This window comes from Lynx canadensis, chromosome D4, assembly GCF_007474595.2.
Source record: "Lynx canadensis isolate LIC74 chromosome D4, mLynCan4.pri.v2, whole genome shotgun sequence".
In the NCBI taxonomy this organism is placed as follows: domain Eukaryota; kingdom Metazoa; phylum Chordata; class Mammalia; order Carnivora; family Felidae; genus Lynx; species Lynx canadensis.
This window is the reverse complement of record NC_044315.2, coordinates 45527655-45539349: the sequence shown is the minus strand read 5'-3', so window position 1 is coordinate 45539349 and position 11695 is coordinate 45527655. Positions and strand designations below refer to the sequence as shown.

Genomic DNA, 11695 nt, shown 5'->3' with positions numbered 1-11695 from the left:
AACAACTATGTTGAAAGGATTAAATGAATCCCTTACAAGAGGTAACGTAATTTGCAGATTCGGTCGTCATCAGCAGCACCATCCTTCTGGATAAGACTGAAAGAAAGAAATCTGTGGAATTTGGCAGGTCCTTGGCGATCGTGATCAGAGAGCAGCACTGTAACATTTAATGAGTCAACAATTAGGATTAATGTGCCAAAAGAAAACGAAGTCAGCATCAAAGAATGTGTGCTTTGTTCCAAATAAATGTGGAAATTAAAAACTATTCTAGTAAAACTTTGCCATCACCACAATATTTGAGGCTCTTGTTATGCCCTGAATGTTTGTACCCAAATTCATGTTAAAACCCTACCCCTCGGTGTAATGGTGTTAGGAAGTGGAGTCTTTGGAAGATGATTGGGACTGGATGAAGCTGCAGGGAGGAGCCCTCATGAAAGGGATTAATGCCTTTATAGAGTCACAAGAGAGATTGCTTCCCCTGACTGCTCTCCACCGGGTGAAGATACAAAGAGAAATGGCCGTCTGTAGCCCAGAAAAGGGCTCCCACTGCAAGTCAACCACACTGGCCCCCTGACGTTAGACTTCCAGTCTCCAGAATCATGTCAAACAAATTTCTGTTGTTTACAAGACGCAGTCCATGGTGCTTTCTTATTAGCACCAGAATGAAGGCACGTGGCATCATTCATTTAGCCCTTCTGATACACTAGTTGAGATCGTGCCTAAATATTTCAAGTTCAAATCATATAGGACAGAGAGGAAATGTCATGTGTACTTATTTTCAACCTCTTTCTTTTTCTTTAATTTTTAAAAAAATGTTTATTTTTGAGAGAGAGAGAGAGAGATACAGAGAGCAAGCTGGGGAATGCAGACAGAGAGGGAGACACAGCATCTGAAGCAGGCTCTAGGCTCTGAGCTGTCTGCACAGAGCCCGACGCAGGGCTCGAACTCATGAACCACAAGTTCATGACCTGAGCTGAAGTTGGATGTTTAACTGACTGAGCCACCCAGGGCCTCTCAACCTTTCTTTCTTTCTTTCTTTCTTTCTTTCTTTCTTTCTTTCTTTCCTTCTTTCTTTCTTTCTTCTTCTTCTTCTTCTTCTTCTTCTTCTTCTTCTTCTTCTTTTAAAGACCTGATATCTGTGCTCACAGGAAGAAAAACAGTGCTGAATCCAAGAAAGAAGAGAATGATGGCCCGTCTAAAAGGCGTGAGTAATAATGAGGAAGGAAACACCAAGGAGTAGGATGAAGCTACAAGAAAGAAGATGCTGGTGTTTGGTTTCTCCCAGGGAATCATCCCAAATACATTTTAAAAATAATTTTCATTCTTCAGGTTTTGAAAAAAATGTTGGAGGCCATGCCAATTGTTCCCTAACCATGACCTGGAGTAAATATTTCCATCAACCATTCTTTTCATCACTATCCAGTAAGAAAGAGGGCGGTGAAACTAGCCACTTGCTTGATTTCATGTACCAGTGAATTTCAGTATCTCCAGTGTTGAAATATTTTTCCTTAATTCCTGAGTTTTCCTGTCATTTTTAAAATGAAGAATACTTACTTGATTCTAGGGAAAAAATTATTTTTATTTATTTTCCTATTATCCTTGAATACCAGAAAGAGGATATTATTTCTTTTAAATTTAGATTTTTAACATTCTCAGCACTGATGAACATGCTTGCGTGAAACTGATCTGCTTGAGAAATGGAAGTTTGGTCCATCTGCATTCGCATGTCCCTACTCACATTTCCACCTTCCCTCACTTGATGAGAGAGCATCCCTCTCTCCATTGGGATCCATTGGGATGGACATATCAGAAGTTTACTGGGAAATAAAGCTTCCATTGCCAACGTAGTATTTTAGATTGATGACATCTTTTACACAATAAGGAGAATGCATAAATGAAAACAAAAAAGGGAAGTAAAAGTGCAGAGGATGTTCAGAAAATGAAATTGTCCGCGTTCCTTATTTAAGAGCCATGCTTCGAGTTGGTCCTCAGAGAACCTCGGCCCCGAGGTCCCCCAGCCGCCCAACTCAGCCCGGCCAGCAGTCCCCTCGGCTTCCCCATGGCTCTCCTGCGCCCTCTGCTGACCGCCCTGGCGCTGCTCACCTGCCGCCCTGGAGGCTCTCTGGGCTGTGCCCTGCCTGGGAGCCACGCGCAGGTTAGCAGGGACAACTTGGTGCTCCTGGGCCAGATGCGGAGACTGTCCCCTTTCTTGTGCCTGCGGGCCAGAAAAGACTTCCGCTTCCCCCGGGAGATGCTGGAGGGCGGCCAGCTCCGGGAGGCCCAGGCCGCCGCCGCCGTCCTGCGGGAGCTGCTCCAGCAGACCTTCAACCTGTTGCACACGGAGCGCTCCTCGGCGGCCTGGAGCCCCGCGCCGCTGCACGGACTCCGCTCTGGCCTCCACCGGCAGCTGGAAGCCCTGGACGCCTGCTTGGTGCAGGCCGCGGGCGAGGGAGAGCGCGCCCCGGGGATGCACGGCCCTGCCCTGGCCATCAAGAGGTACTTCCAGGACATCCGCGTCTACCTGGAGGACGAGGGATACAGTGACTGCGCCTGGGAAATTGTCAGGCTGGAAATCATGAGAGCCTTGTCCTCCTCGGCGACCTTGCAAGACAGCTTGGCCATCAAGGATGGAGACCTGGGGTCACCTTGAAGTGATTCTCAATGACTCACGTGCCACATCACCCTGCACTATGTCTGCTCACTTCAAGAGACTCTCACGGCAGCCTTCATTACAGAATTTATTGGCTTTAATTCCACAAATAGTTTGTGAGTAGTATTAAACAAGAATATTGAAAAAAAAAAAATCCGGCCTCAGGATCATCAGTCCTTAAGAGATGATTGCCCTGATGTTATTCATTTATTGTTTATTATTTATTTATTTATTTATTCATTCATTCATTCTTTTGCCTAATTTATATTTATATTTCCCTATAAAGGTTTTTGTCTTTACATTGTGTTAAAATTTATAAAACGTATTCACCTTTTCATTTTATTAACTATGCATTTTGTCTTAATAAATTCTTATCAAAGACAACTTGTTGAGTCTCTTTATTCTTAAAACCTAAGTCCAAGGTGCCCGGATGATTCAGTCAGTTGGGTGCCCAACTTTCACTTGGGTCATGATCTCACAGTTCATGAGTTTGAGCCCAGAGTCGGGTTACTGATAAAGGCCCTACTCACTTTTCCACCTTCCCCCGCTTGATGAGAGAGCATCCCTCTCCCTCATCCCAAGCCTCACCATGGTGCCCTTCCCCTGGGTGCAAAACCTCTGTGACCCCAAACAGAGGGACAGTTCCAGAAGGCTTAGCTTTGGACAGATTTCCTTGACGCACAGCAGAGAAGGCTCTAGTAAGATGCTTATACTTTATCAGTGACCTCTCCTCTCTCCTGACAGTATTTTCCTTTGCACATGAAAAAAGTGAGCATCAGATGTGCCTCATTTTCATCTTCTTCATCCCAGCCCTACAACCACCTGTAGGTATTATCTTGCTTCTGTCATTCTGTTCATACCCAGACTATTTGAAGTTCTCTGCAGTGTCTGTTCCCACTTCGCGGTCAGGTCGTCCTGCCCTCACTGTAACGTGGCTTCAGCCTCCCTGTTCTCCTGAAACTGCTCGGCCCAGGTTGACACCAAACCACATCTTACTGAGGTCAGAGATTGCTGTCAGTCAGCCCTGGCTGCCATTTCCCAACATCTGAGCCCTTTGGCCACGCCTCCACTTTCAAGTCTGACCTCCATGTGGCTTCTGTGTCTCTACTGTCTTCTGCTTTTCTGCTCCTGCTCCGCTCTTTCCTCTGTTGACTATTTTCTCTCATCTTGGGGCAATCTGGGTGTTCCTCAAAATTCCATGCTGGGTGCCACACTCCTTCCTCTCTGCACATACAGACTCAACCTCCCAAATAGTTCCTAGTGTCATCTCTGAGATATGACTTCCAGGTGCGTGTCTTTGCCCAGAATCGTATCACCAGCATTAGTCATCATCTCCAGACTCTTATTTCTATCTGCACTCCTACAATATCTCCACTGATCATGTTCAGAATCGACCATCATGTATTTATTTGGCTAACTCCTACAGATCCTTGGATGCCAGCTTGGCAGATGCTGCTTGTAGGGTTTGTGACCTTTTCATGCTCCTTTGTGCTCCCAGCGTCCTGTCCTTTCCCTGTCCTGGCCACAGAATGACATTACTTGAAAGCTCAATGACCCAGCACCACCAGACTGGAAGCTCTGTGACAGCAGGCGGTGTGTCCACTATTTCGTTGTATCGGGCACCCACCGCAGCGCCCACGGATAGAAGATGTATTCACTACTTAGTTGTTGAAAGTGAAATTCCAAGATTCTGTAATATCTTTCACTTTGGTGTCTAGTTCATGCAATCGCTGAAATGGAATCAACAATCATTAGATGTGATTTCTCCAAGAAACTTTTAAATTTTTTTTTCAACGTTTATTTATTTTTGGGACAGAGACAGACAGAGCATGAACGGGGGAGGGGCAGAGAGAGAGGGAGACACAGAATCGGAAACAGGCTCCAGGCTCCGAGCCATCAGCCCAGAGCCTGACGCGGGGCTCGAACTCACGGACCGCGAGATCGTGACCTGGCTGAAGTTGGACGCTTAACCGACTGCGCCACCCAGGCGCCCCACTCCAAGAAACTTTTAAGTCCAGTGGACCAGCTCCAGCTGCTATAATCTGTCAGAGTGTCCACTGCACCTCCTTCATCATTGTAGAAAGGATTCCTACGTAATTACCTACTCCTTATGGCTAGCCTTCTCTGCCACAGTGTTTCACTAAAGAAAATAACATTTTTGTTTTATTTCCCAACACAATCACCAACACAAGTGAATTACTGAGATACTTCAAAATATTTCTTTATGAGTCCATGAAATGAGTCAAACTGTTTATGTTCCCTTTGGATTTAAAGACACCTTAAGCATTTAAGCACACTTGGATCTCATTATGAGTAAGACGTAACGCTGCAGCTAGATTTCATATCCCTGAAGCAAATGAACACAGAAGACAAAACCGGTCATACAATAATATGACAAGTACATTTTGTAAATACAACACTTGCTGTGGATAAATGCATAAATTATAATTCTTAAACATGTAAAAGTGTAGCGTCTATCCATTCCAAAGAAGAGTCCCCATATTATTGAAAAAATGAAACTGTCAAAAATGACTGAACACAGTTTACAGCTGAAGGAAGAAAACACATCTTTGAATTGGGTGACTATTCACAAGTGGAAGCCACTTAGGCGTTGATGAGACTCAATTGTGGATGGTTGGCGAGACCCCGTTTTCTGCGAAGCAAGGGATCCTGAGACCATGCTGTCACTCCTGGGATTCTGCCCCTATTCACCGCTTGAGTACCTGTAAGCCACGTTCTTCCCCCAAGGTAGTGGACTGCTAAAAGGTCGGATTTTGCTTATACTACTTGGTGATAGCCTCCTTAAGCCAGCTCCCTCCCCACCGGCCAGGCCCAGGGCAATAGCTCTCCCAGTAAAGCCTCCTCCCCTCCTGCCTTCCAAAAGGTGGTCCCTTTTCTATATGGAGTCTTGCAGTTTTTGTCATTCAGACCTCCAGTTGATTTCTTTGGTGTTCAGAATGATGTAATAACTATCTAGCTGTGTTTGAGGGACTAGACAAGCTAAGGGTCACCCTCTGCCATCTTAACTCCCAAGCTCAGTTGTGGAAGGTTGAGTCCGAGTCTCCTCTCCAACCTCCCGGGTTTTCTGATGAGCTTATTAATACAGGGAAAGCACTTCTTGATTTCCGCTTCTGAATTTCCAGTCTGACAACGTCCCGGGCAGGGCAGCTATGTACTTTCTTGCCAGAGAAGACTGATTCTTTGCAACCAGCTCCGCACAGGCAGGCTGGCGTCCTCGTTGCTCGGGAGGGTCTTTTCCTTCCCCATCTCCTGCACCGAACTGGTCACCGGGTCGTCCACCTTCTCATCGAGTCCAGTGAGCACTTTCAGCGGTTCGTGCTGGATCGTCGTGAAGTTGGATCATCATCTCCTGAAGACAGAGGTGGCCTGCGCTCTTTGGAACCGGCTGCCACGCACCTGCTTCTGGGGAAACCTGAAAATGTTCTCAGTCCTTCAGGCACGACAGCAAGGACGATCCTCCCCACATACTGCAGAACTGTGACGGTCTCCAGCGTGGGCAGGCCACGGTTCTGGGCCAGGTCGCCGCGGAGGGTGCTGACAGAGCTGGAGAGCATCGTCCCCAGTGTCATCATGAAGAGGCTGGCAGGCCCCAGGCGGGCGTGATGATGCACAAGTCCACCCGGGGAGACTTTACCCAGCTGCCCTGAACACCTTGCACATGAGGTTCTTCATTAGGCCGGGACTGCCGCCTCGGTCCTTATCCCGATCTTCTTTCCACTTTTTGTCGGGGCTTCAGACAACGTCATGACCTCAACACTTCCTTTGTATTGTGACGCTGGAGATCAAACACGCTCATGGAAATCGTAGAAGTCTCAGTCCAACAGGATACGTTCACCTAAATGAGACCCCAGGTTGAAGTAAAAACCCGACTCTCCGTCCATGTCTCTTTTTCAATTCTAAAAAGAATGCTCAGTGGTTTGATCCAGGTACCATTCTTCCACTTCTCCCAATGCACTCGAAGACAACTTGCCCCAACCCTCTGCATTTCCCTTGTAAGGGGCTCTCCATTAAGTTTGAATTCTCCCCTATTTCTTTACAGGAGACATGGCTCATATATTCTGACACAGTCTGAAGATAATAGAGGCATAAAGGTGAACTTCAAGGGTTAACTCACAGAGTTCTCTGCATCCTGTCCCCCAGAAGGTGCCGCCTGCACAACACGCGGAAGGCAGTGTGTGGCCATGTGGACTCACAGAAGGCAAGACAGGGATGGTGACTGCCCTCCAGGGAACAAGGAAGGCAGACATTAAAGACATGGTTCAGATTAATGAGGCACCAGCACAGTCAGTGCAGCTAAGGGCACGTACTAAGAGCTGAGGAAGAGGAGGGACTGGAGGGCGGCAGAAAGCCCCACTTTTGAAGACACCTGTGGCTCCGAAGGATAAATAACACCGGATTTTCATCTCCTCCTCAAAAAGAAGTGGAGACATTAGTAGTGGTCACACAGGAAAGTGTAAAGACTAAATGAGATAAAGTTTGCAAATTTTAGGCTGATCACAGATGAGAGTCCACCTGACCGCAGTAAATGGTCGCTGCCTGCAGGGCTAGTAGGACATCCAACGCTGGGTAGAGTCCACACTCAGCCAAACCAGCTCAAGCTTTCAGTGCATCTCCCTTAACACCCTCAGGGGTGTGCATGGGGCCCCTCCCCCCACCCCCGGACACTCCTGGAGAGGGCAGTGTCTGCAGGACTGTGAAGGAGCAGAGCCCAAGTTTCCCCTCTGGGGTCAGTACCTGGAACATAAAAGAGAGAGCTCTCACAGCGCAAAGAAGGTCTTTGCGGGGAACCAGCCTCTTGAAAGTTGTCTGACAGAAATGGCTGCTCTGTGAATAGTATAAAGCGGTCAGAGCTCCTTCCCTCAGGCTCACTCACCTTCAGACCACTTCTGGTGATAGTTTGAAGGCACAGTGGAGAAGACACAATTTGTAGAAACGAGGAAACCAGTTTTAAAAACTATGAAGGAGAGGGTGATGAGAAATGGGACATTCCTAGATTTTCAGCCATTGAAATTCACAGCCCGAATTCAAAAGCTATTTCTTGGGTCAGTATTTGGGTAAAGTAGGTGAGTACTTCCTTCAAGTACTAAATTTAAAGAGGCACCAAATCTAAGTAATCAAGATAAATACCTTAATGCAATACTTTAAAATGTAAGTTCATGCAGAACATCCATGAGGTAAAACATATCAACATGTTCAATACAGAGGAGAACTGACCTTGCACATGCAAGTTCCTGAGTCTTCAAAGGAGCCACAGTGCCTATGAAATTTTGGCAAATTCCATTCAGTCTAGGAATTTCTTGCCAAAGAAAATACAAAGATCTCACCTGCTAAATGTGCTGAATGCTTGTGCACAACACCACCCTTCCTCTTTAACCATAGAGTCAAGTTGGAATACTGGGAGGGATGTTTCATTAACCAGGAGTTAAATAAAAATGACATGAAGTTTGTCAGGGAGACACAAGAAATTGTCAAACGTACAGTTCTACCAACTGAAAAGAAGAAGTAATCTCCACTATATTATTGAGTTTGTTTCCATCAATGGTGGAAGAGTAAAGTTATATTCAATTGTGGTTTTGCGGTAAATATGCATTCAATCCCACTGCAAAAACTTCACGAAAATAGCGGTTGAATATCTTAAAATGAGAATGTTTATTATCTTATGTCTAATATTTTAATGTAATATTTACTATCAAATACGTCATGGTGACCCAGTGGACGACAGTGCTGTGCGGAGATTCTCAATTCCTCCTTTGCAAAGTGCCATCTGTTCACGCCTGCGCACCGACTTCCGGGTGGCCAATGTTGCTAGAAGTCAGCAGAACGCTAGGGGGCGCCACACTTCCTCACAAAGAGCATCCAGATGCTGGCGGCGCGCGACTGGCTCCCTCCCACGACTGTATCAGCGCTTTGGTCCAGGAGCGTCCCATCGCCCATCGCCCATCGCCCCATCGCCCCATAGTCCCATCGCCCTATCGCCCCATCGCCCCATCACCCAATCGTCCCACAGTCCCGTCGTCCCTTGATTCCGACGCTGGCCAATGTTGCCAGAAGTCTGCAGAAAGCTACTGGGCGCCCGACTTGACAGAGAGCATCCAGATGCTGGCGGCGCGCGACTGGCTCCCACGACTATATCCGTGCTTTGGTCCAGGCACCTCCCATCGCCCCACTGCCCCATCTCCCATCATCCCATAGTCCCATCGCCCCATCTTCCCATCGCCCCATTGTCCCATCGCCCCACTGTCCCATCGCCCCACTGTCCCATCGCCCCACCATCCCATCGCCCCATCGCCCATCGTCCCATCGCCCATCGTCCTATCATTCCATCGCCCCGTCGCCCCATCGTCCCAAAGCCCCATCGCCCATCGTACCACCGCCCCACCGTCCAATCGTACCATCATCCCATCTTCCCATCGCCCCATCGCCCATCCTCCCATCGTCCCATCCTCTCATCGTCCCATCGTCCCATCGTCCCACAGTCCCGTCGTCCCTTGATTCCGACGCTGGCCACTGTTGCTGGAAGTCAGCAGAATGCTACTGGGCGCCCGACTTCCTCACAGAGAGCATCCAGATGCTGGCGGCGCACGACTGGCTCCCACGACTGTATCCATGCTTTGGTCCAGGCGCGTCCCATCGCCGCATCGCCCCATCGTCCCACCGCCCCATCGTCCCATCGCCCCATGTTCCCATCGCCCCACCGCCACACCGTCCCATCGCCCCATCGCTCCACCATCCCATCGTCCCATCGCTCCATCGCCCCATATCCCCATCGTCCCTTCGTCCTATCTTCCCATCGTCCTATCCTCCCATCGTCCCAAAGCCCCATCGCCCATTGCCCATCGTCCCAACTTTCCATCGTCCCATCGTCCCATCGCCCCATGGTCCCATCGCCCCACCGCCGCACCGTCCCATCGCCTCATCGCTCCACCGTCCCATCGTCCCATCTCTCCATTGCCCCATCGTCCCATTGTCCCTTCGTCCCATCTTCCCATTGCCCCATCGTCCCAAAGCCCCATCGCCATCGCCCCATCGCCCCATCACCCCATCGTCCCATTGCCCCATCGTCCCATCGCCCCATCGCTCCACCGTCCCATCGTCCCATCGCTCCATCGCCCCATCGTCCCATCGTCCCACCCTCCCATCCCAAAGCCCCATCTCCCCATCGTCCCAACTTTCCATCGCCCCATCGTCCCATGTTCCCATCGCCCCACCGCCGCACCGTCCCACCGCCCCATCGCTCCACCGTCCCATGGCTCCATCGCCCCATCGTCCCTTCGTCCCATCTTCCCACCGTCCCATCCTCCCAAAACCCCATCGCCCATTGCCCATCGTCCCAACTTTCCATCGTCCCATCGTCCCAAAGCCCCATCGTCCCAAAGCCCCATCGCCATCGCCCATCGTCCCATCGTCCCATCGCCCCATCGTCCCATGTTCCCATCGCCCCACCGCCGCACCGTCCCATCACCCCATCGCTCCACCGTCCCATCGTCCCATCGCTCCATCGCCCCATCGTCCCAAAGCCCCATCGCCATCGCCCCATCGTCCCAAAGCCCCATCGCCATCGCCCCATCGCCCCACCGTCCCATTGCCCCATCGTCCCAAAGCCCCATCGCCATCGCCCATCGTCCCACCGTCCCACCGCCCCATCGCTCCACCGTCCCATCGCCCCACCGCCCATCGTCCCTTCGTCCCATCGCCCCACCGCCACACCGTCCCACTGTCCCATCGCCCCACCATCCCATCGCCCATCGCTCCACCGTCCCACCGTCCCATCGCCCCATCGCTCCACCGTCCCATCGCTCCATCGTCCCTTCGTCCCAAAGCCCCATCGCCCATTGCCCATCGTCCCAACTTTCCATCGCCCCATCGTCCCATGTTCCCATCGCCCCACCGCCGCACCATCCCACCGTCCCATCGTCCCATGTTCCCATCGCCCCACCGCCGCACCGTCCCATCGCTCCACCGTCCCATCGTCCCATCGTCCCATCGCTCCATCGCCCCATCGCCCCATCATCCATCCCTTCGTCCCATCTTCCCATCGTCCCAAAGCCCCATCGCCCCATCGTCCCAAAGCCCCATCGCCCATTGCCCATCGTCCCATCGTCCCAAGTTTCCATTGCCCCATCGCCCCATCGTCCCAAAGCCCCATCGCCATCGTCCCATCGTCCCATCGCCCCATCGTCCCATCGTCCCATCGTCCCATTGCCCCATCGTCCCAAAGCCCCATCGCCATCGCCCATCGTCCCATCGTCCCATCGCCCCATCGCCCCATCGCTCCATCGCCCATCGTTCCTTCGGTCCATCGCCCATCGTCCCATCGTCCCAACGCCCATCGTCCCATCGCCCCATCGTCCCATCGTCCCATCGTCCCACAGTCCCGTCGTCCCTTGATTCCGACGCCTGATCACCCCGTCGTCCCATCGCGCTAACGTCCCACTGTCCGCTCATCCCATCGCTCCATTGCCCCCTCCTCCCACCCTCCCATCTTCCTGCCTTCGGGCCCTGTCCTCCGTTCCCTCTTACCCCCCAATCCTGTCCCAGCCGGTCTCGGCCACGGCCTCAGGCTCACACGCTACCCTAGGCTGACAGGGCGATTCAACGCGCTCACGTGGGTTCGGAGCCTCCAGGTCGTTTAGGAAACGATTGTTGGAAAAAATGGCCCGGCTGCACTCTCGGCGCAACAGGAGAGTTCGGGACACAGGGAGCCCAGAAAACTCAAGGTCCACGCCTCCCTCCCCGTGGAGGATGTTCCTGGCGGAGGAAGCACGGAGGAGGTGCCCGCCAGGCGCTAAGGGCGGGGAGAAGCAGGGCTTTGCGGGGACTATAAAAGCAGCACACAGTTGGCGCCCAGAGCGCCTCAGCCCTCGCTTTGCCCTGGCGCTCTTGGAAGGGCTCAGCCTGGAGTCCCCCGAAGCTGCCCAGAAGCTGCCCCGACGCTCCCCTTTCTGTTTCAAAGTCACAGCTTCTTTGCCCTAAAGCCACTTCCGAAAAGGACGGCCGAGCGCCACCTGCCGGCCGCCTGGAGAA

At 51.2% G+C, this 11695-nt stretch overlaps 2 protein-coding genes across 2 annotated transcripts; both read left to right on the top strand.

Moving 5' to 3' along the window:
- Positions 1-2059: 2059 nt before the first annotated feature.
- LOC115499727 (interferon omega-1-like) lies at positions 2060-2650 on the top strand. The gene has a single exon (XM_030293880.1). It carries the CDS (start codon positions 2060-2062, stop codon positions 2648-2650), a length of 591 nt encoding a protein of 196 aa, XP_030149740.1.
- A 6627-nt stretch (positions 2651-9277) lies between these two features.
- LOC115499085 (proline-rich extensin-like protein EPR1) lies at positions 9278-11059 on the top strand. The gene has a single exon (XM_030292812.1). The coding sequence runs from the start codon at positions 9278-9280 to the stop codon at positions 11057-11059; it is 1782 nt and encodes a 593-aa protein (XP_030148672.1).
- Positions 11060-11695: the final 636 nt, after the last annotated feature.

Excerpts from the sequence above, each read along its gene's own strand:
- LOC115499727 (XM_030293880.1), top strand. The coding sequence starts at position 2,060 with ATGGCTCTCCTGCGCCCTCTGCTGACCGCCCTGGCGCTGCTCACCTGC.
- LOC115499085 (XM_030292812.1), top strand. The coding sequence starts at position 9,278 with ATGCTTTGGTCCAGGCGCGTCCCATCGCCGCATCGCCCCATCGTCCCA.